The sequence below is a fragment of the Vigna angularis genome, chromosome 1 (genome assembly GCF_016808095.1).
Source record: "Vigna angularis cultivar LongXiaoDou No.4 chromosome 1, ASM1680809v1, whole genome shotgun sequence".
Lineage (NCBI taxonomy): Eukaryota > Viridiplantae > Streptophyta > Magnoliopsida > Fabales > Fabaceae > Vigna > Vigna angularis.
The window spans coordinates 63,197,647-63,221,155 of NC_068970.1; the positions used below are offsets into that span (position 1 = coordinate 63,197,647).

A 23,509-nucleotide genomic window follows, 5' to 3' on the forward strand; every position below is an offset into this window, starting at 1 on the left:
TTAATTGAACTTCAATGAGAAAATCATGATTTTTTTTCTTCAATTTTCCCTTTGCATTAATGAATGAGTATCTTTTTAAAAAAAGTACAAGAAAATTTGGAAGGGTAATTTTTTTATAGGACTTGACTGCGACAGAGGAATTGGTCGTTCTAGGCTACAAGTCTATTACTATACTTCCAGGTGTTCACTCTTCTGAAATTCAAGCCATCGCGGTGTGGACTTCAACCAAACACCAACAACGCGTGGTGATTTCTAATTTCTTGAGCAAGGTAGAAAGAGATTAGACAAATGCCAACTGGAAGAATCAATCATCTAGAACTACAATGCCTTTTCAAGGTAACACTAGCATTATTTTGAGACTACATTAAAATTTTTATAACAAAAGTTGAAAGTTAATCTGATTGATTCATTAAAATCCATGTGTTTTCAGTTGAGGAAAATAAAAACAAAATCGGATGAAAAATATAAATAAATGATAAATATAATAAAATTATAAAGAGTGTTGGATATTTTTTTTTAATAAAATAGAGAAGAAAGAGAATTTATATTTATTTTGAGGATACAATGATATATTTTTTTCCTTCTCACCTACTTCTCCTGTGTAAAGTATAGATATAGGGTTTTACCTTTTGTACTTTGACTCTAGTTTCTTATTCCATTCCTACCGAATACACCATGAATGAATGAGTTAAATGTGTTGATAGACCAAGTTTGTAACATTCCTAAGTAACATTGCGTGAGAAGCAATGCAGGGACAGCACTGATGATGAATCCCTGTCACTGTACTGGGGTACTTGAAATTCAATTATAGGAAACAGGTGGTAAAAGTCCGTACTAAAAGAAATATAATTTTAAGAATAGAAAATTAAAAAAATGAAAAAGGAAGAAGAAAGTGTCCATGATGAAAGAGCTTTAAAATTGTGTTTGAAAGAATTTGGGAGTAGGAGGTATCTGCTTTGGGATTGATTCTTGTGGGTACGTGTGAAAGAGGAGGGTCTGTTTGGGTGAACACGTGGGCGTGTGTGGAATTGAAGGCTCCATGGTTGTTACATCCACACACTTCTTCTTCTTCCACTTCACTGAATGATTGAATATTGGTGGCTTCCACGAGTCTTGGGTTGGGCTAGCTGGGAAACACTCCTAGACAAGGACCTCTCCCAAGGTACACAGATTCCTTTCCACTCCAATTACCACTATACCCCTCACCGCTTATCATTCTCCTTTTCAAATTATAATGTTGCATCATCGAATCCTCACACGACACACACCTTCCATCTCTCTCAACTCTTTGCCAAATGTTGCCATGCCTTTTTTAAACGTTAATAATTTTTCATGCTACTTTAATTAATAACCTTTACTACATATTATTGTTGTTAGGACTCTCGGGTTAGGTTGGATTTAGATCAACACATCAATGAAAATAACGGTTAGTCAGACTCTTCTATTACTTTTAACCGTTCGGTTTCTTGTTGATAACCGTTCGACTTGTTCTGGTCGTTTGTAGTCGAACGTTTTCTTGTGAGCGTTCGGTTATGTACGTTCGTTTTTTGTTCTTGGTTGTGTTGTTCGGTCTTTGCTGTACTCGGCGTACGTTCGGCCTCTACTGCTTACGATCGTTTAGTTTTATTTCTATCATCTTGAATTGGCTATATATTGTAGCCTGTCTTTGTTTTTCAGAATCGATTCAATCTCGAAATATTCAGATCATTTTTCTCTCTGTGTTTTTTCTCTTCTTCCTTTTCTGGGTTTTTTGTTTATTCGTTTCACACTCAAATCCAACAATTGGCGCCCACCGTGGGGCTAGTGAATCAAGAAACTCAAGAAGCGATGGCAACCAAGTTCGATATTGAGAAGTTCAATGGTTCTAATGATTTCGGGCTGTGGAAGATCAAGATGGAGGCTATCTTGATACAGCATGGATGCGATGAAGCGTTGAAGGGTGAGTTGAACATGGGTGTTGCGATGTCGCAAGAAGAGAAGAAAAGAATGGTTGATAAAGCAAGAAGCGCAATTATATTGTGTCTAGGTGATAAGGCACTGAGAGAGGTTGCAAAGAAGCAGATTGCGACTGGAATTTGGGCAAAGTTGGAATCTCTGTACATGACGAGATTGTTGTCTCATAGGTTGTGTTTGAAGCAACAACTCTATTCGTTCAAGATGACAGAATCAAGAACCATAGAGGAGAAGCTTGCAGAATTCAGCAAGATTGTTGATGATCTGGAAAATATTGACGTGAGGTTGAAAGATAAAGATAAAGTTGTTATTCTTCTAAATGTGTTTCCAAGAACCTTTGAGCATTTCAGGAATGCCTTGCTCTATGGTAAAGATCAGGTGATTACTCTAGAGGAGGTTGTGACGTCAATTCGAACCAAGGAGTTTCAAAAGCTCCAAGATTCGAAGGCAACCGAGGAGGTGGCATCTGGGCTGATTTCGGTGAAAGGGAAATGGAAGAAGCAGGTTGGAAATGGGAAGAAGTCGAAGCCAAAAGGTGTGAAACAGGTGAGATGTTTCAAGTGTCAGAAGATGGGATATATCAAGAAGTATTGTCCAGAGAAGGGAAAAACCGTTCGGCCACAGGAAACTGCTGATGTGGCAGAGGCTTCTGAAGGATATGAATCTGCTGGTGTTCTGGTGGCTTCGTCTGAAAATTCTCAAAGGAGCTGGGTCATGGATTCTGGCTGCAGCTATCACATGTGCCCGGTGAAGGAGTTCTTTGAGAATCTGGATCAAAAGGAGCATGGAAATGTGTTGTTGGGAAATAACAAGGCTTGCCGAGTGCAAGGAGTGTGGTCGGTAAGACTGAAGATGTTTGATAACCGAGAGATGGTACTGCAGGATGTGAGGTATGTGCCTGAATTGAAGATAAACTTAATTTCAATAAGTTCCTTTGATCTTGGAGGTTACACCACAAACGTCGAGGATGGAGTGATGAGGGTGTGTTCTTGAAATTCGGTGGTTGTCAAAGGCAGAAGCAAGAATGGCCTGTACATTCTGGAGGGATCCATAGTCATTGGTCATGTCTCAATAGCAAGTGGATGAGTCATATCAGTGAGAAGAGTCTTGAAGAATTGGAAAAGCAAGGCTTACTTCTGGGTGATAAACTGTAGAAGTTGGATTTATGTGATCTTTGCATCTTGGGGAAATCACACAAGATACCGTTCGGTCAAGGAAAGCACTTAACCGAACAATCATTTGAGTACGCCCATGCTGACTTGTGGGGGCATGCAAGAACTCAGACTCATGGTGGAGGAGCGTATTTCCTGAGCATAATTGATGCTTTTTCAAGAAGAGTGTGGATTTACGTTCTGAAGAATAAATCTGAAACTTTTCAGAGATTCAAGGAGTGGCATACACGTACCAGAACCAATTGGGGTATAGGCTAAAATGTCTGAGAACTGACAATGGTCTAGAGTTCGTTTCAGAGGAATTTAATGAGTTCTGCAAGGTTAAAGGGATCAGGAGGCACAACACTGTGGTGGGAACTCCTCAACAGAATGGGTTGGCTGAAAGGATGAACAAAATAATTCTGGAGAGGGTTCGGTGCATGCTGCTTGGATCAAGGTTGTCAAAGGCTTTATGGGGAGAGGTTGCCAATATAGTCGTATACCTGATTAATAGGATTCTGTCTTCGGCTCTCAACTATAAAACACCTATGAAGGTTTGGAGTGGACAACCGGCTGATTACTCACACTTGAGGGTGTTCATTTCATTGGCGTTCGCTCATGTCAAAGGAGATAAGCTGGATGCCCGAGCGGTGAGAAGTGTATTCCTTGGATATGCTGAAGGAGTTAAGGGATACAGGTTGTGGAGGTTAGATACTAAATCGTCCAAGTTGATCATTGGTAGGGATGTCGTTTTTGACGAAACGAGAATCGCAATGCATGCTGAAAATCCTGGATGCGAGAAGAAGACGCTCGTTGAGGTGGAGCATAGTACTGATGAGGTCGTTCGGTCATTGACTGAGGAAGACCGAACGGGTGAAGGACAAGATGAAAACGTTCGGTCATTAGAGGAGAATCGAACGGGTGAAATGCAAACAGATCTTGGTGATGAAACAGATGGTATATCTGGTGATGTGAGTCACTCAAGAGGAGCTGGTGATGTATTGAGGAATTATCAGCTTGTCCGAGATAGGGAAAGAAGGATCTCTAAGACAACCAAACAGATTAGAGAGGCAGATATAATTTGCTACGCCTTGAATGCTGCTGAAGATCTTGAAAGCTCGGGTGAACCGAGAAGTTACAAGAAGGCTCAGCGACCGTCATCTTTGGCAGGGTGCTATGGAGGAAGAGCTGGAGGCATTGAGGAAGAATAGCACCTAGAGATTGGTGGATCTACCAAAGGGTAAGAAGGTTGCAGGTTCAAAATGGATCTTCAAGAAAAAGGAAGTTATACCAGGGGGTGAGAAAGCAAGGTACAAAGCAAGACTTGTTGCCAAAGGCTTTACTCAGATTGAAGGTGTAGATTATCATGAGATTTTTGCTCCTGTCGTGAAGCACTATTCGGTCAGAGTTTTAATGGCGATAGTTACTCACCGCAATTTGCATCTAGAACAGTTGGATGTGAGGACTGCGGTTCTAATTGCCAGTTACAGAAGCAGCCGGAGGGATTTGTTGTGGATGATAGAGTGTGCCTGTTACAGAAGTCTCTTTATGACTTAACGCAAAGTCCAAGACAATGGTATAGGAAATTTGATGATTTTTTGATGAAGCTGAACTTCAAGCGGTGCAATTATGATGACTGCGTGTATACTCTGAACCGTGACAATGAGGTACTGTATCTTCTTTTATACGTGGATGATATTCTGATTGCCAGCAGTGACAAGAGCATGATTCATGAGATGAAAGCAAAGTTGGGTGGTGCTTTCGAAATGAAGGAGCTTGGAGAAGCAAGGCAGATCTTGGGCATTGACATAAAGAGAGATAAATTGAAGGGAAACTTGTTTTTATCTCAAAAGAGTTATTTGCAGAAGGTGATTTCAAGGTATCGGATGACTGAATCCAAATCGGCTGGCACACCGATCGGTCAACACTTGAAACTCACCAAAGACCGGAAATGAAAGGAGGAAGATGGAATCTGTTCCATTTTCAAATGGGATTGGGAGCATCATGTATGGCATGGTCTGCACAAGACCTGACCTGGCGCATGGGGTAAGTGTTCTCAGTCGGTTTATGATTGATCCTGGACAAATTCACTGGGAAGCGTTGAAGTGGATGCTTAGATACATATGGGGGTCTCTTGATACTGGATTATTCTTCCAGAATAACTTTCAAGGTGGAGGTTATATTGAAGGTTTTGTTGATTCAGATTTTGCTGGGTGCATGGACACAAGGAAATCCCAGTCAGGATATGGGTTTACACTGTTCGGTACTGTTGTAAGCTGGAGGTCTACATTGCAATCGGTTGTTGCCCTTTCAACCACTAAAGCTTAATATTGTGCGTTCGCTGAAGGGGTAAAGGAGGCACTGTGGTTAAAAGGCTTGATTCAGGAATTGGGTATTGATCAAACGACCGTCCGAGTTCATTGTGACAGTCAGAGCGCCATACATTTGGTCAATCATCAGATATACCATTCTAGAACAAAGCATATTGACGTCAAGCTGCATTTTGTCAGGAGCATTGTGGAATCTGGTGATGTCCGAATATGCAAAATTGCATCTGAAGACAACCCTGCAGATATGCTGACTAAGCCGCTCGCTAAAGAGAAGTTTCTGAAGTTGTTGTCCAGAATTGGTTTTTTATCGTTCGGTCTGTAGTTGTGTACCGTACGGTAATTTTGTTCTTCCTTGTAATAGTTGAGTCTAGGTGGAGATTTGTTAGTTAGACTCTTCTATTACTTTTAACCGTTCGGTTTCTTGTTGATAACCGTTCGGCTTGTTCTGGTCGTTTGTGGTCGAACGTTCTCTTGTGAGCGTTCGGTTATGTATGTTCATGTTTTGTTCTTGGCTATGTTGTTCGGTCTTTGTTGTACTCGGCCTACGTTCGGCCTCTACTGCTTACGATCGTTTAGTTTTATTTCTGTCATCTTGAATTGGCTATATATTGTAGTCTGTCTTTGTTTTTCAGAATCGATTCAATCTCAAAATATTCATATCATTTTTCTCTGTGTTTTTTCTCTTCTTCCTTTTTTGGGTTTTCTGTTTCTTCGTTTCACACTCGAATCCAACAAGAACTATACTAGAGACTTAGATAATAAAAAATATACTTCTGATTCAGTCTTTTTGATTGGAATTGAAAGTGTCTCATGGGCTTAAAAAAATAATCATTGGTAAGTTTATCTACTATTGAGGCTTGTTATTGCATTTTGTGTTTGCATTTGGATTCGAGAAATCTTAAAACATTTTGGGTCAAAAGAAAAGGAAGCAACATAAATCTTACGTGACAATAATTCCACCATTTAATTATTTGATAATCATGTTACAATGAGATTTCAGTTTCTTATAGACATGATATATGACCATATTGTTTGATTGAGCTATTTCTATTTTAATAAACAAGTAACAGACATAATGATCAAGTATTAAATCTTGATCAATCTAAAAGAATCTCAACACATGCTTGAAGTAGTAGCCGTCATCGAGATAAACTAAATATAACTATTATATAACTTATAGGAGGAAATGTTAATGTTAAGTTTTGTTTTGTTATTATTCATATATCAATGAGTTTCTTACTTGATCAATTGAACTAGTCATCTTCATTTTTAAAAGAGTGTTTGTTATTTTTCTTCCTTTACTTATACATAGTATGTATTTTGCGCTTTTTATTTTTATTGTAAAATTTATATAAGCCATTTTGATTATTGAATATGTTTTCTATTTCTTATTTTTTTTTTTAGTGTTACACCTTGAGTTCTAATAGCCATTCATTGAAGTTATTGACAATAGAAAAGAGTAAATAATATCCAAAAATTATGGAAGATCTTAGAAAGTGTGAGGATTGTATATGAAAGAATATGAAGAAGAGGATGAGTTGGAAAGGAAAAGTTAAAGTTTGTACCTTGAGAGTGTTCATAACAAATTAAATAATATCCTCAGGTCGAGTGGGTATATGTGAATATTTTTATCCAAATCCGTATCCAACTATTTAAACTCGTTTTATCCATTCTAGTTTATCCAATTTAATTCATTTTCGTGCAAAACCGACCCGTCAGTTATTTTCTTATTCGGTTTCGGAGGGTGCGGGTCGGATCCGCACACCATGCCCAACCTTAATTATTGTTTGAATAACCAGTACTTTCTATCAAATTCTCAACCATTTACTTGTCCCACACCCTCATCGTGTAATATAACATAGTTTGCAAAAAAAGTAATGAAATAGTAAATGGAATGAAAAATGTATGGAGATGGATGTAATGCAAAATTTAGAGTATCAAGAAAAAATGAGAAGGAAAAAGTGAAACGATAGTGAAGATTCTGATTTATTGCTGTCATTTTTCTTCTGCAATTGCATAATATATGTGATGGGAATTTAATGTGACTTAAAAGTCATATAAATGAATAAAATTGATAATATATAAATATAATGAATCTTAAAATTATTATTGTATTAAAGTTTTAAGTTATATTGTGTTATGTAGTAAGGATATTTATGTAATAACATAAATATCTTAGATATTTTAGACAGTTAAAATATCAGTCAAAGCCACTAACCACACTTTTAGGTAAGGTGGTTATTTTTATTTTTTATAAATACAGTGACAGGACCCAAGTCCAGGTACGTTCTCTTTATGCTCTAGAGATCCTGAATAATACTTCAGAGCAGTATCCAATTACTCTCTTCTGAGCTTCAGCTCCATAACTCATATCTGACTTGAGCGTCGGAGTATCTTTGCAGGTACCTCCCCCTCCTTTGGCGAGTATGAAGGACAACAGTTGAAGAAATGCAAGCATCCCAGACATCCAGGAGCAACAAAGACACACAGGAAAATGTACACCGAAACATTTTGGCGCCCACCGTGGGGCCGAGGGCCAACCCAAAGAAGCCACAAGAGGAGCCTCGGCCTCAATGAATCACTCCTTCGAATAGAGCTACTCCATCAAATCGCGGCATCGCCACCAAGATTCCCCTCCTCGAGCCATTGACATCACTGTCACTACCAGATCAAATGACGCCTCCATCGGGTTTCTCTCCTCCTTCCCCCGTGAGCCATTGATGTCAGTAGACATCAACGAAATCACTCCCCTTTGTGGGTCAGATCCAGTACAAAAACATGCTTAAATTCATCATTCACCTCCCTCAACGATGGTGGACAAATGAGAGGAAACTTCTTCCACTGCCTCTTTGAATCTCGACGTCGTCATCCCAGTCTTTCCTTCTATTTGGAAGATACAACAATGTCGTGGAAGGGCTGTCGCCTTCATCATCAGTTTCTCGCTCATCCGTATACTCACCTCTCCTCCATCCAGCAGCACTTGGCACGCGTCAGTATTCCTCGCATACACATTTCTTCTCGTCGCATCATCAACTTTATCAGCCACGTTTCAAGTCTCCTCATCAACGAAGCCTTCGAGAGATTCTTTACTTCAGAATCTCAAACTCCTCATGTCTGCCCAATCCACCGAACCACATATTCCTCTCTGCTTCACGACCATTCTCCACCGATTAGATCCTTCCTCACCGACTAAAATCACTTCTCCATTGCTCAAACCACTTCCGCATCAAACCCTCGGTTTTTAACCGAACAAACCTCGAATCTCTGGTTTGTTCCTCGCTGTTCATCTTTGAATCTGATGCCACCAAGCCAGAGCCACTGCCATTTGTCAGGCTCATCACCGGCCAAGGAATCAGACTCCCAAATCAAAACCCAGAAATTAGGGAGCCATTATCAAACTCGCACTTCCCTTCCAGAGTCGCGAAACTCAATTCGTATCACCATGGAGATCGCAACAGCAACCTAAATCAATCTTCCATGAGCGCGTCCAATAAATGAAGAGCAATGCCACCGCACCACCGCCAGCAGCCTCTCTGCACTCGCACACACCAGAAATCCCTAATTTCCCAATAATCAAAAACCCTAAATCCCCAAATTGAACTCAGTCACAGCCACATCAGCAAACTCGCCTTTTGCGCGGAAGGTTCCCACACAAAAGATTGCCAAACTGATCGCAGACCCATTCTCCACGTCTTCCGCAACAATCGCGCCATCCACGCGTGATTCGGTTCTTCCTCCACGTCATTCAACCCAAATTCTAATCCCCAAAATTCAACCATTCGGCAATTCGACGCCACGACGTTCCCGTTCGCGCGCTCGACGTTCTGCCTCGACGTTACTGCTCGCACGCTCGACAATCAGTGTGTGCGAGCGCCCAACAGCCAACGTTCGGCCTCGACGTTCCTGCTCGCACGCTCGACGTTCGGCCTCGACGTTCTTGCTCGCACGCTCGACAATCAGTGTGTGCGAGCGCCCAACAGCCAACGTTTGGCGTCGACGTTCCTGCTCGCACGCTCGACAATCAGTGTGTGCGAGCGCCCAACAGCCCACGTTCGGCCTCGACGTTCCTGCTCGAACGCTCGACTTTATGCCTCGACGTTACTGCTCGCACGCTCGACAATCAGTGTGTGCGAGCGCCCAACAACCAACGTTCGGCCTCGACGTTCAAGGAGTCGAACGCTCGACAATACCTGTGGACGAGCGACCAAGCATTCAGCCGTTCGTCCTCGCCTTTGGGTTCGAACGCTCGACACTCAATGTGGACGAGCGTTCAAGCAAAAGACCGTTCTCCTCGCCCTTGAATGCGAACGCTCGACACACCACGGCTACGAACACTCCACGACGCAAGTGACGTTTTGTTCTATCGGCCTCAACGTTCGGCCACCTCAACCATTCGGCCACCAGTCTCAACAACGTTCGGCCATCTTTGGCCTCGACCGTGCGGCCACCAGGTTTGCAAACTTGACCAAACGGTCTCACCTATATGCTTAATATTATTTCTTACAGTGCAGATAAGCATACCTTGTGCGTAAAAGCGAACACCTGAGAGTCGTTCATCCTGAAGCACTCCTAAACCCAGCAGATGTTCGCCCAAGAACACCCACGTGCATAAAGGGATACACTCCCGCTGGCCGATGTTCGCCCTAGAACACCCAGCTGCATCGAGCAACACGTGCATAAAGGGATACACTCCCGCTGGCCGATGTTCGCCCTAGAACACCCAGCTGCATCGAGCAACACATGCATAAAGGGATACACTCCCGCTGGCCGATGTTCGCCCTAGAACACCCAGCTGCATCGAGCAACACGTGCATAAAGGGATACACTCCTGCTGGCCGATGTTCGCCCTAGAACACCCAGCTGCATCGAGCAACACGTGCATAAAGGGATACACTCCCGCTGGCCGATGTTCGCCCTAGAACACCCAGCTGCATCGAGCAACACGTACATAAAGGGATACACTCCCGCTGGCCGATGTTCGCCCTAGAACACCCAGCTGCATCGAGCAACACGTGCATAAAGGGATACACTCCCGCTGGCCGATGTTCGCCCTAGAACACCCAGGTGCATCGAACAAAGGGACACACTCTCGCTGGCAGATGTTCGCCCCAGAACACCCAAACAATCAAACTTAGGGGACCATCCCCATAGCCTAGCTTATGTTCGCCCAAGAACATCTACTTTCAAAGAATCTGTCGTTCAACATCGAAGGCGTTCGTCATTTGGTTTCAACGCTCGACATTCAATTGTCAGCGAGCGTCCACTCAGTCAGTCGTTCGGCTTCAACGCTCGACATTCAATTGTCAGCGAGCGTCCACTCAGTCAGTCGTTCGGCTTCAACGCTCGACATTCAATTGTCAGCGAGCGTCCACTCAGTCAGTCGTTCGGCCTCAAAGCTCGACATTCAATTGTCAACGAGCGCCCACTCGGTCAGTCGTTCGGCCTCAACGCTCGACATTCGATTATCAACGAACGTCCACTCAGTCAGTCGTTCGGCTTCAACGCTCGACATTCGATTATCAACGAACGTCCACTCAGTCAGTCGTTCGGCTTCAACGCTCGACATTCAATTGTCAGCGAGCGTCCACTCAGTCAGTCGTTCGGCCTCAAAGCTCGACATTCAATTGTCAACGAGCGCCCACTCGGTCAGTCGTTCGGCCTCAACGCTCGACATTCGATTATCAACGAACGTCCACTCAATCAGTCGTTCGGCTTCAACGCTCGACATTCAATTGTCAGCGAGCGTCCACTCAGTCAGTCGTTCGGCCTCAAAGCTCGACATTCAATTGTCAACGAGCGCCCACTCGGTCAGTCGTTCGGCCTCAACGCTCGACATTCGATTATCAACGAACGTCCACTCAGTCAGTCGTTCGGCTTCAACGCTCGACATTCAATTGTCAGCGAGCGTCCACTCAGTCAGTCGTTCGGCCTCAAAGCTCGACATTCAATTGTCAACGAGCGCCCACTCGGTCAGTCGTTCGGCCTCAACGCTCGACATTCGATTATCAACGAACGTCCACTCAGTCAGTCGTTCGGCTTCAACGCTCGACATTCAATTGTCAGCGAGCGTCCACTCAGTCAGTCGTTCGGCCTCAACGCTCAACATTCAATTGTCAAAGAGCGTCCTCATGATCGGCCTCGCATGCCACTCGGCCTCTACCGCTCGGTCATACGTATCCTCACGTTCGGCCTCACTTGTTCCAGCTTTTTGCCGTTTGGCTTCGCCTCCTTTTGGTCCATCAAATTCAACCACCAGGAACACGCTCTCTAATTACAGCAAAGACAGCCTCCCTCAAACTCATAAGTCCTATAGTTACCACGTCAACGGTTAACTCGGACTTGGGGGGCATGTTATGTAGTAAGGATATTTATGTAATAACATAAATATCTTAGATATTTTAGACAGTTAAAATATCAGTCAAAGCCACTAACCACACTTTTAGGTAAGGTGGTTATTTTTATTCTTTATAAATACAGTGACAGGACCCAAGTCCAGGTACGTTCTCTTTATGCTCTAGAGATCCTGAATAATACTTCAGAGCAGTATCCAATTACTCTCTTCTGAGCTTCAGCTCCATAACTCATATCTGACTTGAGCGTCGGAGTATCTTTGCAGGTACCTCTCCCTCCTTTGGCGAGTATGAAGGACAACAGTTGAAGAAATGCAAGCATCCCAGACATCCAGGAGCAACAAAGACACACAGGAAAATGTACACCGAAAGATATTGTATATTAAGATCTTATATAAGTTCTTTTATGGCATATTGGTGAAAATGTAAGCAAACATTACTATAATGATATAAAGGTAAACCTAGATAAATTTAGAGTTTAGGGGTTTAAAATCCAAAAATAATAAAAGAGTAAACTTTTAAAAATAACTAAAAATTACTTTTCTTGCTTCTTGAACAACTTTTTTTAATATTCTTTTCTTTCTCTTTTTTTCTTTTACAATCATTCACGTGAGAGAATAAACTATGGTAATACGATACATCAAAAATGGTTCACTCAGCAATAAAACTCAAAATCTTACCAACTATCATAAAAAAATTCAACCCAAAAATTCTCAAAATCAGCGTAATTAACAAATTTATAGATAATCCAACCAACACAAATTAAAAATCCAATTTTTGAAAAAAATTAAAAATACCGACCATTAAAACAAATTTTAAAATTCAATAAAAATATATTAACATTTTTATTTATTTATTTATTTATAACTGGAAGTAAACATAGAAACATATTATGACGACTAATCATTATTATGACTGGTCAATCATTTCCGTTAAACATCTACCATCACAAATTTCCATCTATGTTTACCAATTTTATAGAAAATACAAACTGTATATACAATAAATTTATACCATCATTGAATAACACGTCATGCTTTACAACAAATTTATTAACTGTATAATAATAATTATCCTTAAATCCAATCAATAAAAGTTCTAATTTAATTGATAATATAATTTTTCTGATACTTTGTAATTATTAACTTCATTTATCTGACATTAGACTTTATTCTCTTATTCCGTTTACATTACACTCTTATAAAGTACATTCGTTGCTCTTAAAGTTTTAAATTGTTAATGAACACACGATCAGGTTCTAAATAAATAAAAGGGTTAAAGTGTAATATTGGTTCATGAATCATCCTTTCTCAGTTGTAATTAATCAAATTTGTTAGGTTAAGCAGTTCCTTGCTTCTATAGATAAGTGAATCACGAATTTGATTTGATTAATCCAAACAAAGTCATCTGATTAATGGTTAACTAATCACATATTAGCTGTAATTCCACTCCCTGTTTACACAAATTATAAACTAATTAAAGACACAATTTACCGAATATGAGACCTTCTATTTTCTCATTCCTTTAACCTTTTTATTAAGTATATGATTATTTAAAACAAATAAAAAATTACTAAAGAACCGCTCACTAAAAAATGAAAATTGAAAGACAAATTTTACTACTACTTTTAAATCCTTTTGTAACCAAACAATTGGTAACAAGTGCTTAATTTATTGAATCTAGGATCGAATTATTCATACATTTTCTGAGTTTAATTCTTAGTAAAAAGGAAAAAGTATTGGTCAAACTTTATTTACCTTTCAATCGAATCAGATTAGTTTCAGCCTTATGTTACTAATTATGGTGACTAATTATTTTCTTAAAAATTAAGTGTTATTCAATAATTTTTTTTATAGTGTTATATTATAAGTGATTTGCTATAAATCTAACATAATTTTTATATAAAAAATACGAATTTTTTGTAATTTAGTGTGTATTATATTTTAATATAAAGGTATTAGTTTTGTATAGTTTCAATTATTTAAAATTGGTGAATACTTAATATAGTTATTAATATTAGAAGACAAGTATGCCTTTTGTTTATTATGGCATGACTTATACAACCTCTTTTTTTTTTTGGATATATATTATTCAGAAATTTCATGTAAATTTTTAAACATTTTTTATTTGGGCCTTGAATTGTTTAAATTTTATGAATTGAATCCCTGTTGAATTTAGTCAATATGACATCAGTTCTATGAAAAACCGAATTAAAATCTTTTCAGTCTATGGACCAACATACAAAATTATAAATAGTTTACATTTTTACTAATGAAATATTTTGACATTATTTTAATCAAGTTCTCGGAGTTCAATTTAGCAATACGCTGCAAATTACTAACCACAAAGATTCAATTGCGAAAATCTGCCACTAACGACGAAAATCCAATTAAAATAATATAATTTTATCAGTTGCTAGAAAAACAACAATTTTTTCCCGTGTCTGTAATATAAAAAGAAAACTTGATTAACTATCATTAATGAAATATCTCCTCCTATTTTTTCACTTTAGTACCAAATGAATAATTCTTTTTTTTTCTCCTTCCTTAACAGAGTTATCAACGAATAATTTAATTAATTAATTTTCCTTAAAGGGGTTAATCTAATAATGACCACGTGTTTAAGCATACATGGCAGTGATGTTTAGATCATCACCGGTGCATTTTTTTAATAACCTTAATGTTTCGATTAGAGTCGTTGTTGAAACTTAATCCCTCATCAAGATTTTGCATTAGGTAGATATATTAACGCGCACAAATATCTAAAACAACATATTATTTTATGCTATAAATGTATTTAAATAAATTCTATTATATATAGACAATGATAAATTTGATCTTAAATGACAATTAATAGATATTAATTGTAAAAAAATGACTAGTTTTAGAAAACTAAATAGGATCTTTCTTAAAAAAAAGAGAGACTAAAATAGGTATTTATTCAAAGAAAAATCAGGAAAGATAATAAAATGCTTGCGTAGAGGAGTGAAAACAATTGGGAATTGAAAATTTCAATATTAGAAACGTTGAAGAATTTCAAATAAAGTTTTATAAATAAAGGGTTGTGGAAGTATCATATCATATCATATTCATCTTAATCTTGACAATAATCTCTCTCTTTCTATTCTCTCATTCTTGTGTTGTTTTTAGTAATTAGCAGTGCGAAGAAACAATGGGTCGTCGTAAAATTGAAATTGCAGCAGTGAAGGATCCTAATACGAGACAAGTCACATTTTCAAAGCGTCGAACAGGTTTATTCAAAAAGGCGAATGAACTATCGATACTGTGCGGTGCAGAAATTGCAATTGTCGTGTTCTCTATTGGAAACAGACCTTACTCTTTTGGGCACCCAGGTGTCGATGCTGTTGCAGCCAAATTTCTTGAACATGAAATCGTCAAATCAAATGATGTCGAACAAAACAACGTAGAAGTTGGTGACATTGGTAGGTTGAATCAACAACTGTTAGATATTGAAGCCCGAATACTTGTGGAGGAAAAGAAGGGCTTAGAGCTTGATCAGATACTAAAACAGCACCAACTGTCACAGCCTTCCCAATTTAAACAATTACAAGATTCATATTTAGAATTCCAACGTAGGCTGAAAGATTACACTGATGCGATTGAGGTATCAGAATGTTTGATTCTACTTGCACAAGAACCCGTTGTCCAAATAACAAAACAGGTGAAGAAAAGAAGAAAGAATTGATGTTACGTAACATGTAATTTTGTAGTTAAATTTTAATTTCACTTTATCATGTAACTTTGTTCTCTCGTGCCGCTTATGCGGATTGAAATGAGAAAAAAAAAATAGCAATAGCATTGAGTATGTGTTTTTTGGGGATTGAATTTAGAAAAATACGATGGGATGGAAATAACAGGTTTTACATTAATTCTTGTATCGAATTATGCTATTATTCTGTAAGAATATATATATTTTTTTTTATCATGCATTGGTTTTGAATTCTAACAAATATACTATATTATGTATTGGTTTAGACCTGGGGATTTCTTTTATCGATTGATAACATGTAATAAACAATTAATGGAATTATATAGTCCTTCTTTAGAGAGAGACAGAGGATCATGACTACTCTAGAAAAACCATCTAATCAATTATAAGGTTTTGTAATTGATTACTCTAGAAAAATCTTATTTTTCACCGTGTTGTTCACGTCTCTCTTATACGAGTGATATTGTGTTATATATTTTTCTTTCATTCTTCTTCTTCCATTTATTTTAACTTAATTACTTTAAATAGGGTGATCATATATAACTAGAATGAAACAAACATCTTCTTCAAAATATTCTTTTTTTAGAAGGAAAAAACAAAGGTAATAGATTTCATGTTTGCATGTTTTCTTCTAGTTGAATAAAATAACTTTTTTTTTATATAAACAACATTTCAAGAAGAACTATATTCTGATTTTTCTTTCACATGAATGTGTCCATGTATTTATCACATGAGACTAATTTTAGATATTAAACAAATGAAAAATTATTCTTTTCACACACTTAAATTTTTTACATTCATTTGACATTATCTTTTTTACATTTTACTCTCTTCAGTCTTGAAAAAATATAAAAGTTTATACTTTTATGATTCTTTTACCTTGTACTATATATTAAATGAATGTAAAAGTGTGTTTTGATACCATTTATCTAAACAAATCTGGCTATGTACTGATTATACCAGTTTATCAATATACATTAGACCAATATATTTATGTATTGATTTGTATTTATAACAAATATATACTTAACAAATTTTTATAGTGTTTATTCTTTATATTTTTAGAAGATTCATTCTATGTTTTCTCATCATTTTATTTTTTTAAAAAAATATTTTTTAAATTTCTATATACATATATATTAATTTTCTAAATTTATGAATAATTTTTCACGTTAATTCTATTCAAAATTTGATTATAAATTCAAAAATATTATTATTTTCCCCTTAATCCTTAAATATATTTAAATATCTTTTAATATAATATATATTTAATAATATAAAAGAATCACACACAAATGAACATATTTAAAATGAGTAAAGAAATAAAAAATTGCAAAGAGGGTACAAAAATGAAAAGGGGGTCTCTACAACATGATTTTGTTTCCGGCCCAAGTGCTTAAAGCACTTAATAAGACCTAATATATATAAAAAACAAAAAGGAGTTTTGGACTAATATCGATCCAATAGGGGCTCTTTCTCTCTGCATATCTTTTTTTATTTTTCCTGCACCCTCATAAAATTCGTAATTCCCAATTTATTCTTGTTGAAAATTTTATTAAAATCCTATTACTTGCTTAAATATTCTCACTTCCTCCAACTCTGCAACCTCTTTTCTTCTCACTTTCTTCTTACTTCCTTCTTCTCACGAGCATTATCAACTTTTTTGGTGACCTATTGAAGAGGTAATTCTTCCATTTTTTTTTTTCGATTTGGGTGATTAAAATGGTGGTTCTGGTATGTTTTTCTTTGTTTGACTGCAGGTTTCTGAAATACATTCCAGAATTTCAGAATGCATTACAGGAACTAGATTCTGAATTATGTATTCTAAAAGATACTCTCAAATATGAAAATACTTTCTAAATATATAATTGAAAATATTTTTTTATACAAGGTTGTATATTCTGAAAAAGAATTCTAAATTTAAAAATGAAATATACAATCTGTAATACATTTCAAAAACTATAATTCTGAATTATATATTTCAAAGATAATTCTAAATCTAAAAATACTTTGAAAAAAAAAATGTACAATTGAAAATATATGTTTTTAATACATTCGAGATGTAGGAAGAAAGAGCCTCCAACAGGTGGACTAGTACAAAAACACTTCAGCTTCTTTTTATATAACTTTTTTCTTTTTAATTAAATTAAAAAAAACAGTCTTAATTTCTTTTAGGTCTATGTTGACCACCAAATGGCTGTTGATAGTTGAATCATCACTAAGCTCATATATATTAATAATCCTATAAATCATTAATAATAGATGATTTAATATAAAATTCTTAGAAAAGATTTACTAAAAAAAAACTAAACCATACGAAATTTATTATCTTATTAATCAAATTATAAGAATTAACAAATTAAGTCAAGCAAAATAAAATTATCATTTATCTACCTTACGCACAAAATTAAAATTGGCCAGGTCTTTCTTAATTAACGGATTCCTAAGTTTCTATATTGTGTAAAAAAATTGTAATCTTAATACCTAATAATGCGGCAGGATTCCTGCTATAATTCACTCACAGTAGTTCTAAAGTTCTCCAAAAGAAAAATACTATTCAAGGGATAATTATTTATTTTAAGAAGACGAGACAAAAGTAAAACATTTGACTCAACCTGACAAATTTAAATCCAGGTCATTATAAAAAAATAGGAACAAATTATATAATCTTATATTTTTTTTTTCTGTCATCAAAATATGAATGACTTCCAATAAAAAATATTTATGATGAATTATGTCAATCATTATAAAATAAATAAACAAAGACTAAAATATGTGAAATGGGTAATAACAATGTTAAGGTGACTATCAATCAAAATCAAATTTATAATAAATTATTATAAAAGAGTTTGAAAAAATGAAACTGTTGAAAGACCCAGGCTATGTCAATAAATATGTGAAAGGAAAAGTAATCGTAGAGGGTGAGATATATATAGGTGATTCGTTATTGAGCTTGTGCAATGGATGACAACAACGCTAATCATAGGATTTCAGAGAACAGCGATGATATTGCGGTGATCATGGTATCGCCGGTGACAATGGTGAACAATTTCATAGACTTGGGTGGTTTTGATCTGGACGAGGCTCTTGCGGTGGTGGAGGGAGAATCAGGGTGTGTAGTGGCAACGTGCAAGAGCTACGTGTCGAAGTTGCCGACAGTGAACGAAGTGAGGAGGGACGAGGTTTGCTCCGTTTGCATGGAGGGGTTCAGCCGGCACAGCGGGGAAGGGGAAAACAAGCGAATCCCCTGCGGCCACGTGTACCACTCAAGCTGCATCACCATCTGGTTGGAGCACTGCAACTCCTGCCCCCTTTGCCGCCGCCTTATTTTATTCTAAGTCCAATTTTGCTTTCCTCTTCCTTCTGCTGTTCTTTAGTCAACCTTTTTCTTAAAGATATAATGTAATAATAAAATAATGTATTCTCCATTTGAACGTTCATGTAGAAATTTCGTACCAGTAAGTTTGTTTTCTGAAATTTATCGTTATATAAATAACGATGGTATGTAATTAAATTTAATTAATAAAAAACTAAATTTCTAATATTAAATCATTTACGCGTATTCACGTATTTTTATTATACTCAGAACTTTTCATAAACTAGTATTAAGGTAATTTTATTTGTTATATAAAAATGAGATAATTAAGATTGCATATAGTATTAATGTATAATAAGAAGGTATAATTAATATTTTGGTTAATATTAAATTCTTTTAAATATTAATTTTAAAAGAATTTAATATTTTTCATAATAAATTTGATATTTGACAACATGTTGCATGATATCTGAAATACATAAAATAAAATTAGTTACTCTTATACATCTAAAAAATAACACTAAATAGTCTCAACTAAAATTTTATCTAATTTATACATAACCTTATTATGTACACATTTTAACAAATTATAAAAAATAAAATTTTCAATTGTAAACTTGGATAATTGAAGATTTAATACAAATAATTAAAATTTAATCATTTCTACAAAATTTCAAATAGAAATTAACTCAATTCAAAAAGAACTTCCTTTTTTCGTCACTAGAGTTGACAACAGTTTTTTCATAAGAAGAAAAACAAAGAAAAAATGTACTGCATGTTTTTTTAAACAAATTTATGTCTCACGTATAAAGGTGAGACATAAAATATGATTCTTAATTTTCACTCGAGAAACATAAATTTAAATCTAACATATAATTATTAGACATAAATTTATGTTTAACTTATAATAGTAAGATATAAAAATCTTTTTTTTTTAAGTTTGACTTGTAAAAATCAAATGTAATTTCTTTTTAATTATTTACAAAAATATTATTATGTATTTTTTTTACATGTCAAAATAAGTTTAGAATGTCAAAATTAAGTTGAGTGTGGATAATAACTCTTGTGTTAATGAACGTGGTGTAATACTTCAAAACTTTGTTACCCCCAAATAATTGATAAAATAAAATATTTTCTTTACATGCTAGTAATTATTTAATATGTTATATAATTAACAGTAATAATTTTATGAACTATATTAGATTTCTTAAACTTATCAAATACATTGTATTAGCATGTTTTATTTTACTTTAAACTATTGTTAAATAATAGTAAGTAATAAATTATTAAAAAATACAAGATATTAATACAATATTAATTATTAAATTTAATATATTTACTAATATGTTGTTCATATTTTTAAGAGATATAACATTTATTAAATTAACATAAATGATTAACTGCAGTCATTGTATTTTTAAATATAATATACAATTTAATTTAATGATTTTATGAAATATAATGTATTTATTAAATTTTACAAAGATAATATAACAAACTAGGCATTTATTGTTTTAATTATTGTTTTACAATAATTATTATTCAATAGTTGTAATTAATTAATTTATTAGAAAATGTATTGTTGATACATTTCTACATTTAATATATTAAATATATTGTTCCATTTAATTATTACATTTAATATATTATTGAATTCATGAAATGGTATTATTTAATAAATTCAAGAATATATTCAATGATATATTTATTGTATTAAATGCAGTAATGTATTAACACTATATTACTTAATAAATTCATTATTACTCTTATATTTGTAATGAATTAGTTCTAAATTTCTCTCATTATTTCCTTAAGTTTCAAATTGTTTTGAACGCTCCAGATCTAACCATCTTTTAACATGGGTGATAGAATTTTAAGAAGATTAGAGATCATTTTCCATTATTGGAATTACTATAGTGTAGTACTATATTAGGATAACGCATCATATTACATTTGTTTTTCTATTTGAAACTTTAATATTTATGTAAAATTGCTAGTTTATTATATTTTCTTTGTCAGAGTCTTTGTTTTCAAAGAATCTTTGTTCTATCTCATGAAAATTGCATAAAATGTTTTTTATGAGAATTTGATTGATTTTTAGGGGGTGAAAATTAACATAGCAGATAAAAATAAAACGCAAATATACATAAGGATTGGAATTTTTGAACCAGATAGTTATATTCATACATTGCATATTATCTTCTATCAGTTAAAATAAGGCCAGCACCTGGTTACATGTTAAGGATTTAGAGAAATTAAGATAATGTATATTCATATAGGGAAATGGTATATAAAAAAATTGATATCTGGTGCAAGAATTTTCAAATTGATATACCAAATATCAAATAAATAAGAGAGAAATGCTATAAATAAATAAATAAATAAAAATGAGATAACTGTTAGGTAGTGAGAACAAATAATCATTAAAAGAGGACAACATAAACAACGAAGACAAATTTTAAGGCTTTTATCCGTCGAGAAGATAGAAAAAAAAATTGTGATAAGAACATATCAATAATTTGATAAACTAATGCACTAGTAACATAATTAGTAAGCATAACTCTTAAATTAAGAATAAAATGCGAACTGTATTTAAAAAGTTTTATTAAAAACTACTATTTTTAAAATTTTGAGTTTACAATTATCTTAGATGTAATGTAATATTAGTTGATACCTTTCAAGATTATCCAATGTAGACATCTTCATAGTGAAAAATGTATAATTGTTGTTTAGATATCTCAGGATTTGTCAGAACCTTTGTATTTTTATTTGAAAAAACAAAAAGAAAATCACCACTTAGATCAACAATGCTTTGACAAGAATGAATTATATCTTCCTGATTTTCATGATATTCTCAAGATTCTTTCATCATCCAATACAATGAGATTTCTTTTGTAAAAAGCATTCAAATTGAAACAAGCTAAAATTTAGTAATCAATTACAGATAAAATTATTGAAATACTAAACCATAACATAGATTCTGCAAATATAAATAACAACCATTTCACACACAAAATGTTATTTTTTTTTCAACCAACACACTGGGAACAACAAGGGTTATAAGGAACCCAAATAAGAACATAATTTTCATGCTACAACGCATCAATTCTTTCTTCTTTTTGCATTTGCTTGCGTTGTTATTCCAATTACAGGTTCTTTTGCAAGAAGCAACATATACTCCGACACTTCAATGGCATCAAGATAGTCTTCCACCTTACGCTGAACCTTTAGGTATGAACGTTGCAATTGTTTGTTATAGGTAAGTTTAGTCACATCTTGTTGCTTCTTTCTCCTGTCAAGTTCAACAGCCTTCTTATGTTCCTCGCTTATTTGAGTTTGAACACCAGACAACTGTTGATTCAGCGCATCTATGTTGTCATCATTCGATGAACTATTTCCTTCGACAACGTTTGGTTTGACAACAACATCTGATGCACTTTCTTGTTGCAGAAACTTGTCTGCAACAACATCAACACTTGGGTGCCCAAAAGAGTAAGGCTTGTTCCCAGGAGAAAACACAACAATAGCAACTTCAGCTCCACACAAAATTGATAATTCGTTTGCTTTTTTGAACAAACCTGTTCGACGCTTCGAAAATGTCACTTGCTTGGTGTTGGGGTCCTTCACTTCCGTAATCTCAATCTTACGACGACCCATGATTCAAGAACAAAGCTTTAAAAAGAAAGAAAAGTTATTGGGGAGCCATAAGCAAGAGGGTTCAAAAGAGAGGTTATTAGAAAGGTTTAGGTGTATGATATCACTCCCACACTTCTTTATTTATACACACTCATGAAAATTGTCAATATTTTTAATATGAAGTTTTTTTATATTTTTTATTCTTTTTATTGTGCATAAGGAAAGTGTTTTAAAATGTTTTATAGTTTCTAATTTTATCAAATCTGATGCTATATCAACAATTTTGGCTATGAACTTCCTTATTAGATGGCACTGATATTAAATAGTTATATTGAAAAATATATATGGTTTCTATATTTGCTAGATATTAGCGTAAGTTTTAAAAGAAAATGTTATTGTTTGGTCATTTTTGCCAACTTTTTTTTTTCAATATCCTCTCAAATAGTGAGTTGTTAGGTATAATATGTGGATAACAACTATAGTTTATTTTTGTGAAAATAGACCTATAACTGAATTTAAAAGATGGTTGATTATAATTATTAGTACAAAAAATATTTTTATAACGATTTTTTATATTGATGATAATTCATTCGCTATGATAAGTGATATGGTGACAAAATTATAAATAAGATAACACTTTTTATATCAGTTGGAGTTATAATTAGTATAAAAAGGAGATATAGTGACATTTTTGTAATAAAGAAAAAAAATTCTATAGTAGTTCTAACTATTACTATTATAGAAAAGGTCAGCTCCCTTTACCTCTTGATAAACTACTTTGATCTTTTTTCTACGAAATCTAAGCAGTATCTTTCTTCTCTACCCTTCAAAATCCTTTACACTCCCTTATCCCTTGATCCTATAAAAGGCAAACTTGAGGAAGAGTCTTTGCAATTCAAAGGACCTATGACAAGGTCAAAGAGCAAACAGTTGGAGAAACAAATATCCTTTAGACTCATGATACTCCATGAAGATTGGAATTCAAAGAACATGAAGATCATGGCTTGTAGCATAATTATATAATAATTTAGGCAATTAAAAATA

The 23,509-nt window shown here is 34.8% G+C and overlaps 3 protein-coding genes across 3 annotated transcripts; 2 read left to right on the plus strand and 1 right to left on the minus strand.

Moving 5' to 3' along the window:
• The first annotated feature begins 14,955 nt into the window (after positions 1-14,955).
• Positions 14,956-15,489, plus strand: LOC108346568 (agamous-like MADS-box protein AGL29). The gene has a single exon (XM_017585638.1). It carries the CDS (start codon positions 14,956-14,958, stop codon positions 15,487-15,489), a length of 534 nt encoding a protein of 177 aa, XP_017441127.1.
• Positions 15,490-18,473: 2,984 nt separating this feature from the next.
• LOC108346567 (uncharacterized) lies at positions 18,474-18,851 on the plus strand. The gene has a single exon (XM_017585637.1). It carries the CDS (start codon positions 18,474-18,476, stop codon positions 18,849-18,851), a length of 378 nt encoding a protein of 125 aa, XP_017441126.1.
• A 3,080-nt stretch (positions 18,852-21,931) lies between these two features.
• Positions 21,932-22,486, minus strand: LOC108346566 (agamous-like MADS-box protein AGL29). Its single transcript, XM_017585636.1, has one exon. The coding sequence runs from the start codon at positions 22,484-22,486 to the stop codon at positions 21,932-21,934; it is 555 nt and encodes a 184-aa protein (XP_017441125.1).
• Positions 22,487-23,509: the final 1,023 nt, after the last annotated feature.

What these genes read in the sequence shown, in the direction of transcription:
- LOC108346568 (XM_017585638.1), top strand. Translation starts at nt 14,956, where the DNA reads ATGGGTCGTCGTAAAATTGAAATTGCAGCAGTGAAGGATCCTAATACG.
- LOC108346567 (XM_017585637.1), top strand. Translation starts at nt 18,474, where the DNA reads ATGGATGACAACAACGCTAATCATAGGATTTCAGAGAACAGCGATGAT.
- LOC108346566 (XM_017585636.1), bottom strand. Translation starts at nt 22,486, where the DNA reads ATGGGTCGTCGTAAGATTGAGATTACGGAAGTGAAGGACCCCAACACC.